Source organism: Haliotis rubra, unplaced genomic scaffold (assembly GCF_003918875.1).
Source record: "Haliotis rubra isolate DU_JTF1 unplaced genomic scaffold, ASM391887v1 Scf1341, whole genome shotgun sequence".
In the NCBI taxonomy this organism is placed as follows: Eukaryota; Metazoa; Mollusca; class Gastropoda; order Lepetellida; family Haliotidae; genus Haliotis; species Haliotis rubra.
The window spans coordinates 82,414-93,101 of NW_025765272.1; the positions used below are offsets into that span (position 1 = coordinate 82,414).

General features: G+C 36.8%; 1 protein-coding gene across 1 annotated transcript in view; it reads left to right on the top strand.

The window, feature by feature from the left end:
• Positions 1-10,381, top strand: part of LOC124267866 (maestro heat-like repeat-containing protein family member 1) — a 67,585-nt gene extending 57,204 nt beyond the window's left edge. The window contains 8 exon segments of the mRNA XM_046702854.1: positions 372-492; positions 1,137-1,283; positions 2,413-2,601; positions 3,945-4,100; positions 6,107-6,241; positions 6,709-6,811; positions 7,364-7,429; positions 8,026-10,381. Of these exon segments, the coding sequence (XP_046558810.1) occupies positions 372-492; positions 1,137-1,283; positions 2,413-2,601; positions 3,945-4,100; positions 6,107-6,241; positions 6,709-6,811; positions 7,364-7,429; positions 8,026-8,108 (1,000 nt within the window). The 3' untranslated portion in view covers positions 8,109-10,381.
• The last annotated feature ends 307 nt before the right edge of the window (positions 10,382-10,688 follow it).

The window sequence follows — 10,688 nt, forward strand, 5'->3', positions numbered from 1 at the left end:
TAGCCAGGTACTGAGAACATTGTCCTTTAGAGGAGATCAGTGGAAAATAGGGGCCATCTAGAAGTCATCACCACTCTAGCCAGGTACTGAGATCAATGTCCTTTAGGGGAGATCAGGGGGAAATAGGGGCGTAAAGGGGTGTGTTTGGGTGAGATGTTGTGACTGTTCTTGGGGAACAAAATACAGAACATTTTCCACGATATCTTGGGTTGACTGAGTGAGAAGCAAATCATGATAAGCAAATACAGAATCAGGGTAAGTAAATAGTTTAAAAAATAGTTTTACTCTAAAAAATAAATACTCAGTTATTCATTGTAGTGCCCCAGAATCACTTGCAATCTGTGTTTTAAAGCATGTAATTGTGTTGACAGAGTTCTGGTAGCAAGTACGGCAGAAGCAGCCTACACATCCAAGATTGTGGCCAATCTCACGTCAGTTTTGTCCAGTCTTTTCGATCCACAGAGGGTTGTCGTGGCTGCTTTCTTTGCTGAAGTAAGATGACCTCCTTGAGGATGTAATGACTATGTATTTGTCTCTTTTTCATGCCCTTTGAAACACATGCAAATAATCTTTACCAGGGCAGAGATAGGTTATATTCTGAGAATTATTCAAACAAGCATATCTGTATGGACATATTTTCAGTTTGCGGATAAGGCATATAAATTAGATTCGACCTCTTTTCTTTTTTTTACAAGTTTTTCAGCTGGTTTGAATTTGGAAAAAGAATCGTCTTCCAAGTTAGCTTATAAGAAAATAACATTATAACTTTGTGGAGTATTTATCAGGTATTCAGTGATTTGAGACCTGTTAAAGTGGCTTGTCATTCTTGGGCTTTTATTTGTCGATTCACACATTGACTGTGGTATCAATAACAGACGTGTAAGTTACAGTGCAGTTACAAGTACAACTGACACGTGAAGGTCAGGGCTAGAATTGGTCTTCAGCAACCCATGCTTGTCTTAAGAGGCGACTAACAGGATCAGGTGGTCAGACTTACTCGGGTGGTCAGGCTTGGTTGACATGTCTTCATATCCCAATTGTGTGAATTGATGCTCATTATGTTAATCCCTGGATTGTCAGGTCCAGACTGCATGTTGTTTTATGTAGTTTTAGTTATCCCTGTCTCCGTGTTTCAGCTGATCAACCAGAAGTGTGCTGGTGATGACACGCTGGTGGAACTGATCATGAACAGCTTGCTGGGACGCCTCGTGGACTCGTCACACGTCGTCAGAATGTTGTGTATACGTGGACTCAGTAATGTGGCTAGTGTGGGCAAGGACCAGGTTAGACAATGTCTCATCACCTTCGTTACCTCCACAAATATTCAGTCAGTAATCTCATGAAGATTGCTGAAGCTAAACAGCTGTGGCATAATAATCATTTAACATTTGATATATTTGGGATTACACTTTCTCAGTAAAGTAGAGATTCTACTGCTTTATTTTTGGTTGAGTACCATCTGGGATTAGAACCCATGCTCTCAGAGTCAGGCACCTAATGCTAGCACACAAAATTATCAATTTAACCCACACAGCCACTGTGACTTCCACAAAATGGAAGTCTGACAACTGGTAGTTCAGATCACGTTTTTTGTGTACCACTCTGAAGATTGTATATCAGCACAGCTCTCATCGCCAAGGCTATGAATACAATATGTCTTTTAATATGTCTCACTTCGGGATTTCCTCCCTCATTAAGGTGACACGCTAAAATATAACTGGAATATTGCTGGGTATTAACACTTACCTCAGTTACTTTCTCACATACTTTATCATCAACAAGGTACCTAAACTGGAGCATTTTAGGCATTTATGGCAACATGTAAATATTGTGTCATGAAAAGTTCTACCACGCACACACTCACTTATGCACAGCTGAAATGTTGTTTTAGCATGATATAAAACATGACCAGAGATGTTCATGCATTTGGAACTCACCAGAGAATGGGAAGAAAATACACCTTGGACGGTTTTGATTATCAAAGAACAATTATATAATAAAAAGAGCCTTTCTACATGGCTCCACAGTGAATTCGGTGTGACAGTGAACTAACATTATCAAAAGCCACATAATTTGAGAAAACCAAGATTTATGGATGTCTACATTCACCCTCACTTGTTTTGCCTCTTATTACACGTGGGGTGATGGTGTAGCCAAGTAGTTAAAGTCGTCTGCTCGTCATGCTGAAAACACGGGTCGATTCCAGACAAGGGTACAATGTGTGAATCCCATTTCTGGTGTCCCTTGCCATGATATTGCTGGAATATTGCTGAAAGTGGCATAAAACCATACTCACTCACCCTTTTACATGTCTTCAGTCAATTTTTCGTGATGATAGTCCTAATTAAATGTAAAACACATCTCAGAATCATGAAGCTCAATCCTCTTGTCGCTTGGTTCTACTTTCACCAGGTTCAAAAGTACTCAACAACGATCCTGTCGGCCATGATGGCTGGGATGGATGATAAGGAAGATCCCAATGATGACATCACAATTGAAGCAATGAGCGGTCTGTCACGCATCATGTCCGAAATTGACGAGAGCCATATCCGAGCCATTCTCATCAATGTTGCACTCAAAATTAGGCCTTGCTTTGAAAAGGTATGTTAGGAGAATATATTATAGTAGAACACGGATATAACGAACTCCAAGGGACCAAGAAATTTAGTTCGCTATATCCGTTGTTCGTTATTCACATTTGACCGCCATCTTGGATTGTAGAGATGTAGACATTCACAGACATTACCTATATCATGTTGATAAATATGAAGGTTATTTTTATAATAAAATTGAAATAATACAACTACAACTTAAATAAATTTATTTTTTAATGAAAATGCAAGCTTACATTTTTAATGTCCAGATAAACCACGAAAGAAGCTAAAACTGTAGCGATTTTTTTTCCATTTGTGACATGTCATAACATGCCCGTTTTTTTTCTTTCATATTTTCATTTTTATGTAATCAGGCTTTCCGCTCGCTAACATGACACAACAACGGAAATACCTCCGCTTTCAAGCTTCGTATGAATAACATGCAGGCTTAATCGCGGTGGTGTCTGGTATCGCTCGACAGCTCTGGAACATCAACAATATCACTGTACCCTCGCTGAGAGTATTTTCACAGTTGTAAAAAAAGCTATTTTATTGATGAAGATTGGTTTCTAATGACGCTTTTTCGCCACAGTCTGCTATAAGGATCGTGATTGGTCAAAATCAGACACGTGACCTAAGGCAGCCAATCATACTACGGCAATGGATACCGTCCTCGTCAACGAAAACGGTTGTTGAATGGGTTAAACACGATGTTTGTTTTGTTAATTAATTAATGACCATCAAACAATGTTGATTCACCGCCAACAAGATTGATGTATACTGTACCGCTAAGTGGCTGAGCTGACACTGCGTGAGTTCGCTAATCACGTCGTTAATTGGGTCTTGGGGGTAGTAAATCAGTTCGCTATAGCCGTTAATTCGCTACTCACAAGTTCGTTATTCACGTATCATTTTAATGATATTATAAAGGACTGTTGACGGGACTTTTAAATTTGTTCGCTATATCCGTTTGTACGCTATATCCGTGTTCGCTATAACCATGTTCTACTGTATATACTGTTTTGCATTAAATATGTTCGGGAGCTTTATTTCAGATTAGGCAGTATTGCAATTATTCTGATAAAGATGTTGGTGATACCAAGAGACCTTCATGTTTGGACAGAAATTTTGACTATTAGTATTTCTTCATTTGGCTGCATTATGTTGTTAGAAATATAAATTATCACAAGTGTATGTTGACAGTAGACTAATATTCTCTGAAAATGAGAACATACTGTTTTCAGTCTTTCACTATAGACATTGAAAGAAATTTCAACTTCATGGCATCATTATTGTAAGACTTGTGTAGGTATTTCAAATGAGTTTTGTGTCTTTTGTTTGTTATTGCAGGAGAAACCAGCAGTACGTGCTCAGGCGTTCATACTGTTTGGCAATCTGTCCCGGTTCGGAGACGGTCCGTCTCGAGCACCCTTCCTTGAACAAATACACAGTAACTTCATCAGTCTTCTCTTACATCTGAATGATCCAGAACCGGATGTGAAGAAGGTGAGACTCGAGCATCTGCATTCAGTACAAAGGTTGAGTATATTCCCCTATGAGGTTAATTGTGAGAAGGGTAGCCTAATGGTTCGCTCGTCATGCTGAAGACCTGGGTTTGATTATCAACATGGGTACAATGTGTGAAGGGAATTTCTGGTGTCCCCAGCCATGATCTTGCTGAGATATTGCAAAAACCGGTGTAAAACTAAACTCGCTCACTCACTTACTAATTGTGAGAGGATACCGAGTATTCCATGCAGTTGTAAAGTCAACATCAATTGGTAACAGGTGGTCTGTAATTTGATTGATTAGGTGTTGTATAAAACAGAAAAATCATCGCTTAATTAATTCCCATGTACAGCTGTCAGTGTTAAAAAATACTCAAGTGAGTCAGTATTGTTGAGAGATTTTTATAGCAATTGTCAAGTAACATTAAAGTAGTGGCGCAGCAAGAATGATGTACACATTACAATATGAAGCCATGTCAAATCTACATCATGATCACCCCTTTTACCTTCATCCCACTCAAATTAAGATTAATGAATAAAAAAATGGCCAAACCAACCTCTCCAAACTTATAACTTAACATCTAGTGTTGTTATGATTCACTCTAATATTCGTGAATCAAACCGTATCCCTTCATGAATTCAATTCATTATTGGTCACTAGAATCGAATTTTAGAATATATTTAAGACAGTGTTTTTACTTGGAACAAGTTTGTTGTTCATCTTAGTGATATATGCAAAGTGGAATATACCCAATCCACACAGTAGCGGAACTTGTGTTATTTTGCTAAGGCCCTTTACGTCACTGTCATTAGGCTAAACACAGCTATGCTTGCAATGTTTTACTTTTTTCGATTTATAGAAAATCTTAGTGTTTCAACTTAATCAAAGACGTATATATATATACATGCATATATATTGTTTTTACGCCTTTGACTTAAGTAATTAATGACCAGTTTGTTATTTTAATTTCTTGTTATTTAACATAAAGTATTCATAAATTATTATTATTATTATATTATTAAATATTCATTGTTATTGCTATATATTCGTAAAACTCATTGTATTTGTCTCATAGTGTATTCATTGCAGCACAAGTAATAACACAACGTTAAGATGCTCTGGTATAAGTCGTCTTTATCAGTTGAATTGAAAGTGACAAAAAAGTTCAGTGAGCATGTGTAATTCAAATTTGAAAGTGGGAGATCACACATAGACATTGCAGTCTGAACCATCTTTTTAGATCTAAGATGGTTCAGACTGCTATGTCTTGCCATAGACAACTGAAAGTTTCAGTACGTGACATGTTTTATGGATAACAACTTATTTTTATTCTTTATACAATGTTTCAGAGCTAATTCTGGAGTTTCATCATTCAACTGATGAAGGAGGAAGAATTAGCTCTGAAACATTGTATAAAGAATTAAAAGTTGTAATACATAAAACGTGTTATGTTTTCATGTTCGTCCAACTTCTAAATGCCTTTCAAGAACTTAAAGACAATTTTCTACCTTCGACATTTTGGAGGGTTGTGGAACAAATGGTACAGGCACCTATGATAAATCAAGATTTTGATAATGGCTTTTACATGACATATCTTGTTTGTGGGCTTGAGATAATCTTAATCACAAGATCTAAATTCTGTCTTTGTTGAGCAGTGGGGTAGCCTAGTGTTTAAAGCGTTCGCTCATCCCACCGCAGGCCCAAGGTTCTATTCCCCACATGGGTACAATGTGTGAAGCCCATTTCTGGTATCCTCAGCTGTGATATTGCTGGAATATTGCTAAAAGCAGCGTAAAACTAAACTCAATCACTCTTACTTTGTATTAAATTGCATACATTGTGTATCTACGTTTTGTAGTGACTCTGTCAAATTCCCTTTGTGTACCTTATTTGTATTCTAAATTCTTGGTACACACTGTATTCATATGTAGTGTTGTGTAAGAAAACATATCATTATGATATGATACACCCTGTAAACTGTTTGAACTTCCCTGTGTTCCCAGGCTTGCAAGTATGCCCTACGGATGCTGGGGCCACTGATAGGATCAGAGGCTGTCAATGACAAATTTCAGAAACATCTTCTGGAGGAGGCAAATCTTTTCTATGGGGAATTCATGAATGACTTGTCCAAACTTATTGTAAGTAGTACCAGTGGTAGTCACAACTTTTTCACTAATATCACCTTCCAGATTTACAGGTAACACTATTATACATTTAAAAATGAAACAGTTATTGCTCTCCTTTAATATTCTTGGTTTTTCTGTTATTATTGTCTTTTAACAGTCATGACATACAAGTCTTAAATATTCTGTTCTTTTGTATCGTTTTTGGACAGCAGCGCTTACTCTGGCTATGACAGGGCAGGTTGTGTCACACGCACTGGGATGATGGCTTGTGTCCAAGATAAAGTTGTTTTTAATAAATGTGACCCCATGTGATAATCAAAAATCCTGTCCACGATGATAATTGTGTACATGCCCAAGTTATGTGACTTTCCATGCTGGATATACATACATTTCCATGTATAAATAGTTTTCCATAGGCGGGTTTAGGTTGTTGATGAAGACAAAGTTTTTAACTATGATTTGATGATTCTTTAACATAGATTCAAGATTTTTCGGAAAAGACCAACTTCTATGTGATGGGCTGCGTTGCATTCTTCAAAAGCCACTGGGATGAAATCAAAAGCAATGCTGCAATGTTTGCAGGTATACATATACTGACATTTGTCCATATGAGAAGTTTCTGCTATGTAGGTTTAGATTCAAGGCAGACAAGGGTCACAGTGCCCACTGCTTCTTACAAAAGCTGAATGAGGGTGATGAGGAGGTAAAACTCTGATCTGGCCAATTTTGTGCCATTGTTACTCAAAAGTTTTGAGTTTTGGTTGTGGCAAAAGCATTAGTTTCCACAGCACAGATGATTATTTACAAGCTGCAGTGATGTCTGCATTGTAAAATCATTCCCTCACTTATTCATGTCTTTATTTTGTTCTACTAGTAATTCTCATCTGTCATTTCAGTGAACAGGCTTTACTGGCATTACTGTCACTCAGTAAATAAGACACTTTAATGCATTGATGTGGCATAAATCTCCACAGTGTTATTTTCTTTGCTACCAGGATGCAGTGGTCATGATTTAAAATCCAACATGCACCCAAACTATGAACTCTTGTCTGTGAGCAGTATTCACATGTTCAGTCACATTGTCATGCATTGACAGACTGTATGGTATTGTTACGGTTGTCCCTTCCTCACCAGGGTTCATGCTGGGTAATCTACCAAAAGAGAAGCAAGGAAACATCACAAAGGAACATGTGTGTTCAGGTACTGTTCTTCTGATACAGTCACTGTTGATAACTGACAATGATGTTAGTTCAGAGCCTGCAGCAGGAGTGGTAATATGTTTAAACAGTTGGTGTAATTAAATGGGGAAAAACTGTCACATTTCTTGCACTGTCTTGAATTTATTGTGAAGATTTCAGTAAAGTATTAGACTTTGTTGTATCACATCAGAGCCCTGTTCTACAAAGTGATCAAAGCAGTATGATTGTCGTATGTTAGAGCATACAGTGATCATAAGAACAGTGTCTTTGGATGCCTAACACATACCAGAATTCACTTGTTATGGGTCTGAATCCATTATTTGCTTCAATTAGAATCCTTTGTCAGCATCATACCTGTATTCATATCTTCACCTGCATACTTGTATAACTGGGATTTCCTACCACACTAAGTGGTCATATAGTATTGAAATACTATTCAAAGTACTGATTAACCCAATTCCCTGTATCATTTCAGGCTGAATCTCGCTTTGATTTTTACATGTGTTAATGAGCTCCAGCTATAATAAAGAGTGTGTAAGAGATAGGTCATCTGTCCAGAAAGAAGTATAAATGTCTTTACATTTGTTGTGATTTCAGCTCTTGTTTTGCTGCTGAAGGATATATCCCCACAAGTGAGATGCAAGGCAGCAGAAGCCATGAGCTTGTTGTATGATTATTGATGTCCCGATATCTTGCTGCACTGACTGAGGTCCCCACAGTTCTTATAAGCATGTACAAAACCCAGCGTCATTGAGCTGTTGTACCACTACCAAGACCAGGTGTCTGTATGTCAAACAATCTGAAAGCCGATGGACTTATTGACTAAGTTCTCCCTAGTATCCACTTATGTCTTTCATTTTCCACATTCCCATTTGTGAACTTCAGCTATTTGTGAGCACCTTCTTAAACTTGAGGAATCCTACATTACATAGTTAATTTAGTCTAAAGTAGATAGGTAGTAAAATGAATAAGATAACTTTGTCCCCGTAACATTACATGAAGTCATGTGTCACTCTTATTTGAATTAGATCTATTACTCCTTCACATACGTATTTTTATGAACTGTCTGGGTATTAGCAGAGAAAGTGACCAATGAAGGTTTTATCAGATCTGAGGAAAGTAAGTAACACGTTATAATTGGGATTACACTTTCTCAGTTAACTACAGTTTCTAGTACTTTTGTTGGGTTGAATCCCAACTAGGATTCGAATCCCTCACTCTCAGAGCTAAGAAGTATGAACTCAAAGTAAGCGATGTGATAGTATTAAGGTTCAACCATGTATGCTTCTCTAAAGAATCCATCTGTTTTCATATCATAAACATACTGAAAAGAACCCTAGTCATTGTGGTTGCGTGGATAACAGTTGTGTGTAATTTATTACAACTGGAAATGTTTATGAAGTGAGTAAATTTAAACGTTTGAGGAAATGTGTAAGAAAGTCACTGCTTTTAATACAGTTGCAACTGTACATTTGTCTCACTAACAAATGAAAGACATAGTCCAGGAGTGCTTCGTGTGTAGAAATTCCTGCTGGTTGGCATCATTCATTATCACAGTGTCACAGGAATGGGGGATATACCCATTTATACACCAGTGACTGCTTGCAATATCATTTGACATATGTATTATTATTATTATTAAAGATTGCACAGATGATTTTGTTAATTTACAAGTTTCTTGTACAAGATAGAATCATTTAGGTTGTGTTTTTGTCACAAATGATTTTGCATGATTGACTCATTTCCGGTACAAATTTAAAACACTTAGATTTTGGAAATGAATTAAGAGGGAGAGTAATTTTCATTGTACCATGATTGTGTGTACCCAATGGTTGAGCGAGATTTGAATTTTGGTCATGATCATACTTTGAGATGAGGTATCCAGTATGTGAGTGGTAGTCTTTAATATAACAAAAAGAAGTTATGAAAGACATTAGAATGAACTTTAATAGTGCTTGACATGAATATTTTACTGCATACTTTTTCAACCATCGTAAAACTGTTATTATGGGGCTTCCATGGTGCAAATGAAGACTTTTGCTCAGATCCCGTCAAACCCCAATTCATTAAAAAAGGTGCTAATGTAGAGACCTTTAGCTAGTGCTAAGAACCTTTATGTGTACAATCATGCTGAACAAAACAAGACGAATACTCCTCCATAGTGTACACAATGAGACCTGATACAGAAAATGTACATTGTTGACATATGTTGTTGTGTAAATAGACATTTTTATGTTTGTTCTGTACAGACAAACTATATTTATTATTGCACTGTATTGTCTCATGAAGTAAACATGATATACCACAGAAGATACATGCACTTTTGTATATTAATACAGTGATATCAATACACTGATGTATGACCGTAGTCGTTAAAATTAGGACTGAAAGTCAAAGGGGCCTTGTAACAGCTTGTAGCTTGTAATTACAACCCTGATTGAAATAGGTACAGAAAATTAGTTACAGATTTAAATATGGATATGACACATTGTATTTATTCTCAAAATATGTATACTAGTATTACACATACATGGTTTAATGTAATTTGGCATTTATCAGTATATCTGAAACACTGTAGATAATGTTGAAAAGTACATGTGTCTTATGCAATTATCTGCTCATTCTGAAATGAGGCCAGTCGTATTGGTTGTGTCTGTTACCCCACAGATGGTAATGTATCGATGTGTGATGTATGAAATTTATTAAACAAGATGGTGAATTGCTGTCTGTGAATGTAAATGTTTTCAATTGATTACTGGAATGTCTATGAGCTAGTTTTCCATCAAATCCAAAGTAGGTTCAAATGTTCTTTCACCACATTACAGTTTACAATCTAAATTGGAAATTTACTTTACTGAGATTTTGGACAAGACCTGGCATTCATGTTAGTGTATGGTACAGATAGTGCTATGATTGTTTGTTAATGCAATAAAATTATTCTTCTTAATATGAATCTGTTTTGTTCTCAGTACTTCCATGTAAAGATTTAAAGGTCTTGGTTAAAATTGGTCTTCAGCAACCCATGCTTATCGTAAGAGGTGACTGGCGGGACTGGATGGTCATGCTCGCTGACTTGGTTGATGCATGTCATTGTATGACAATTGTGTAGATCGATGCTTGTGCTGTCAATGACTGGACTGTCTGATCCAGAAGTTGTTATTTACAGACTAACGTCATACAGATGGATTATTGATGAGTGCGACGTCAAACAATAAACAAAAACATAAAGATTTCCAAGTGTATGAATATCTCAATTAGAA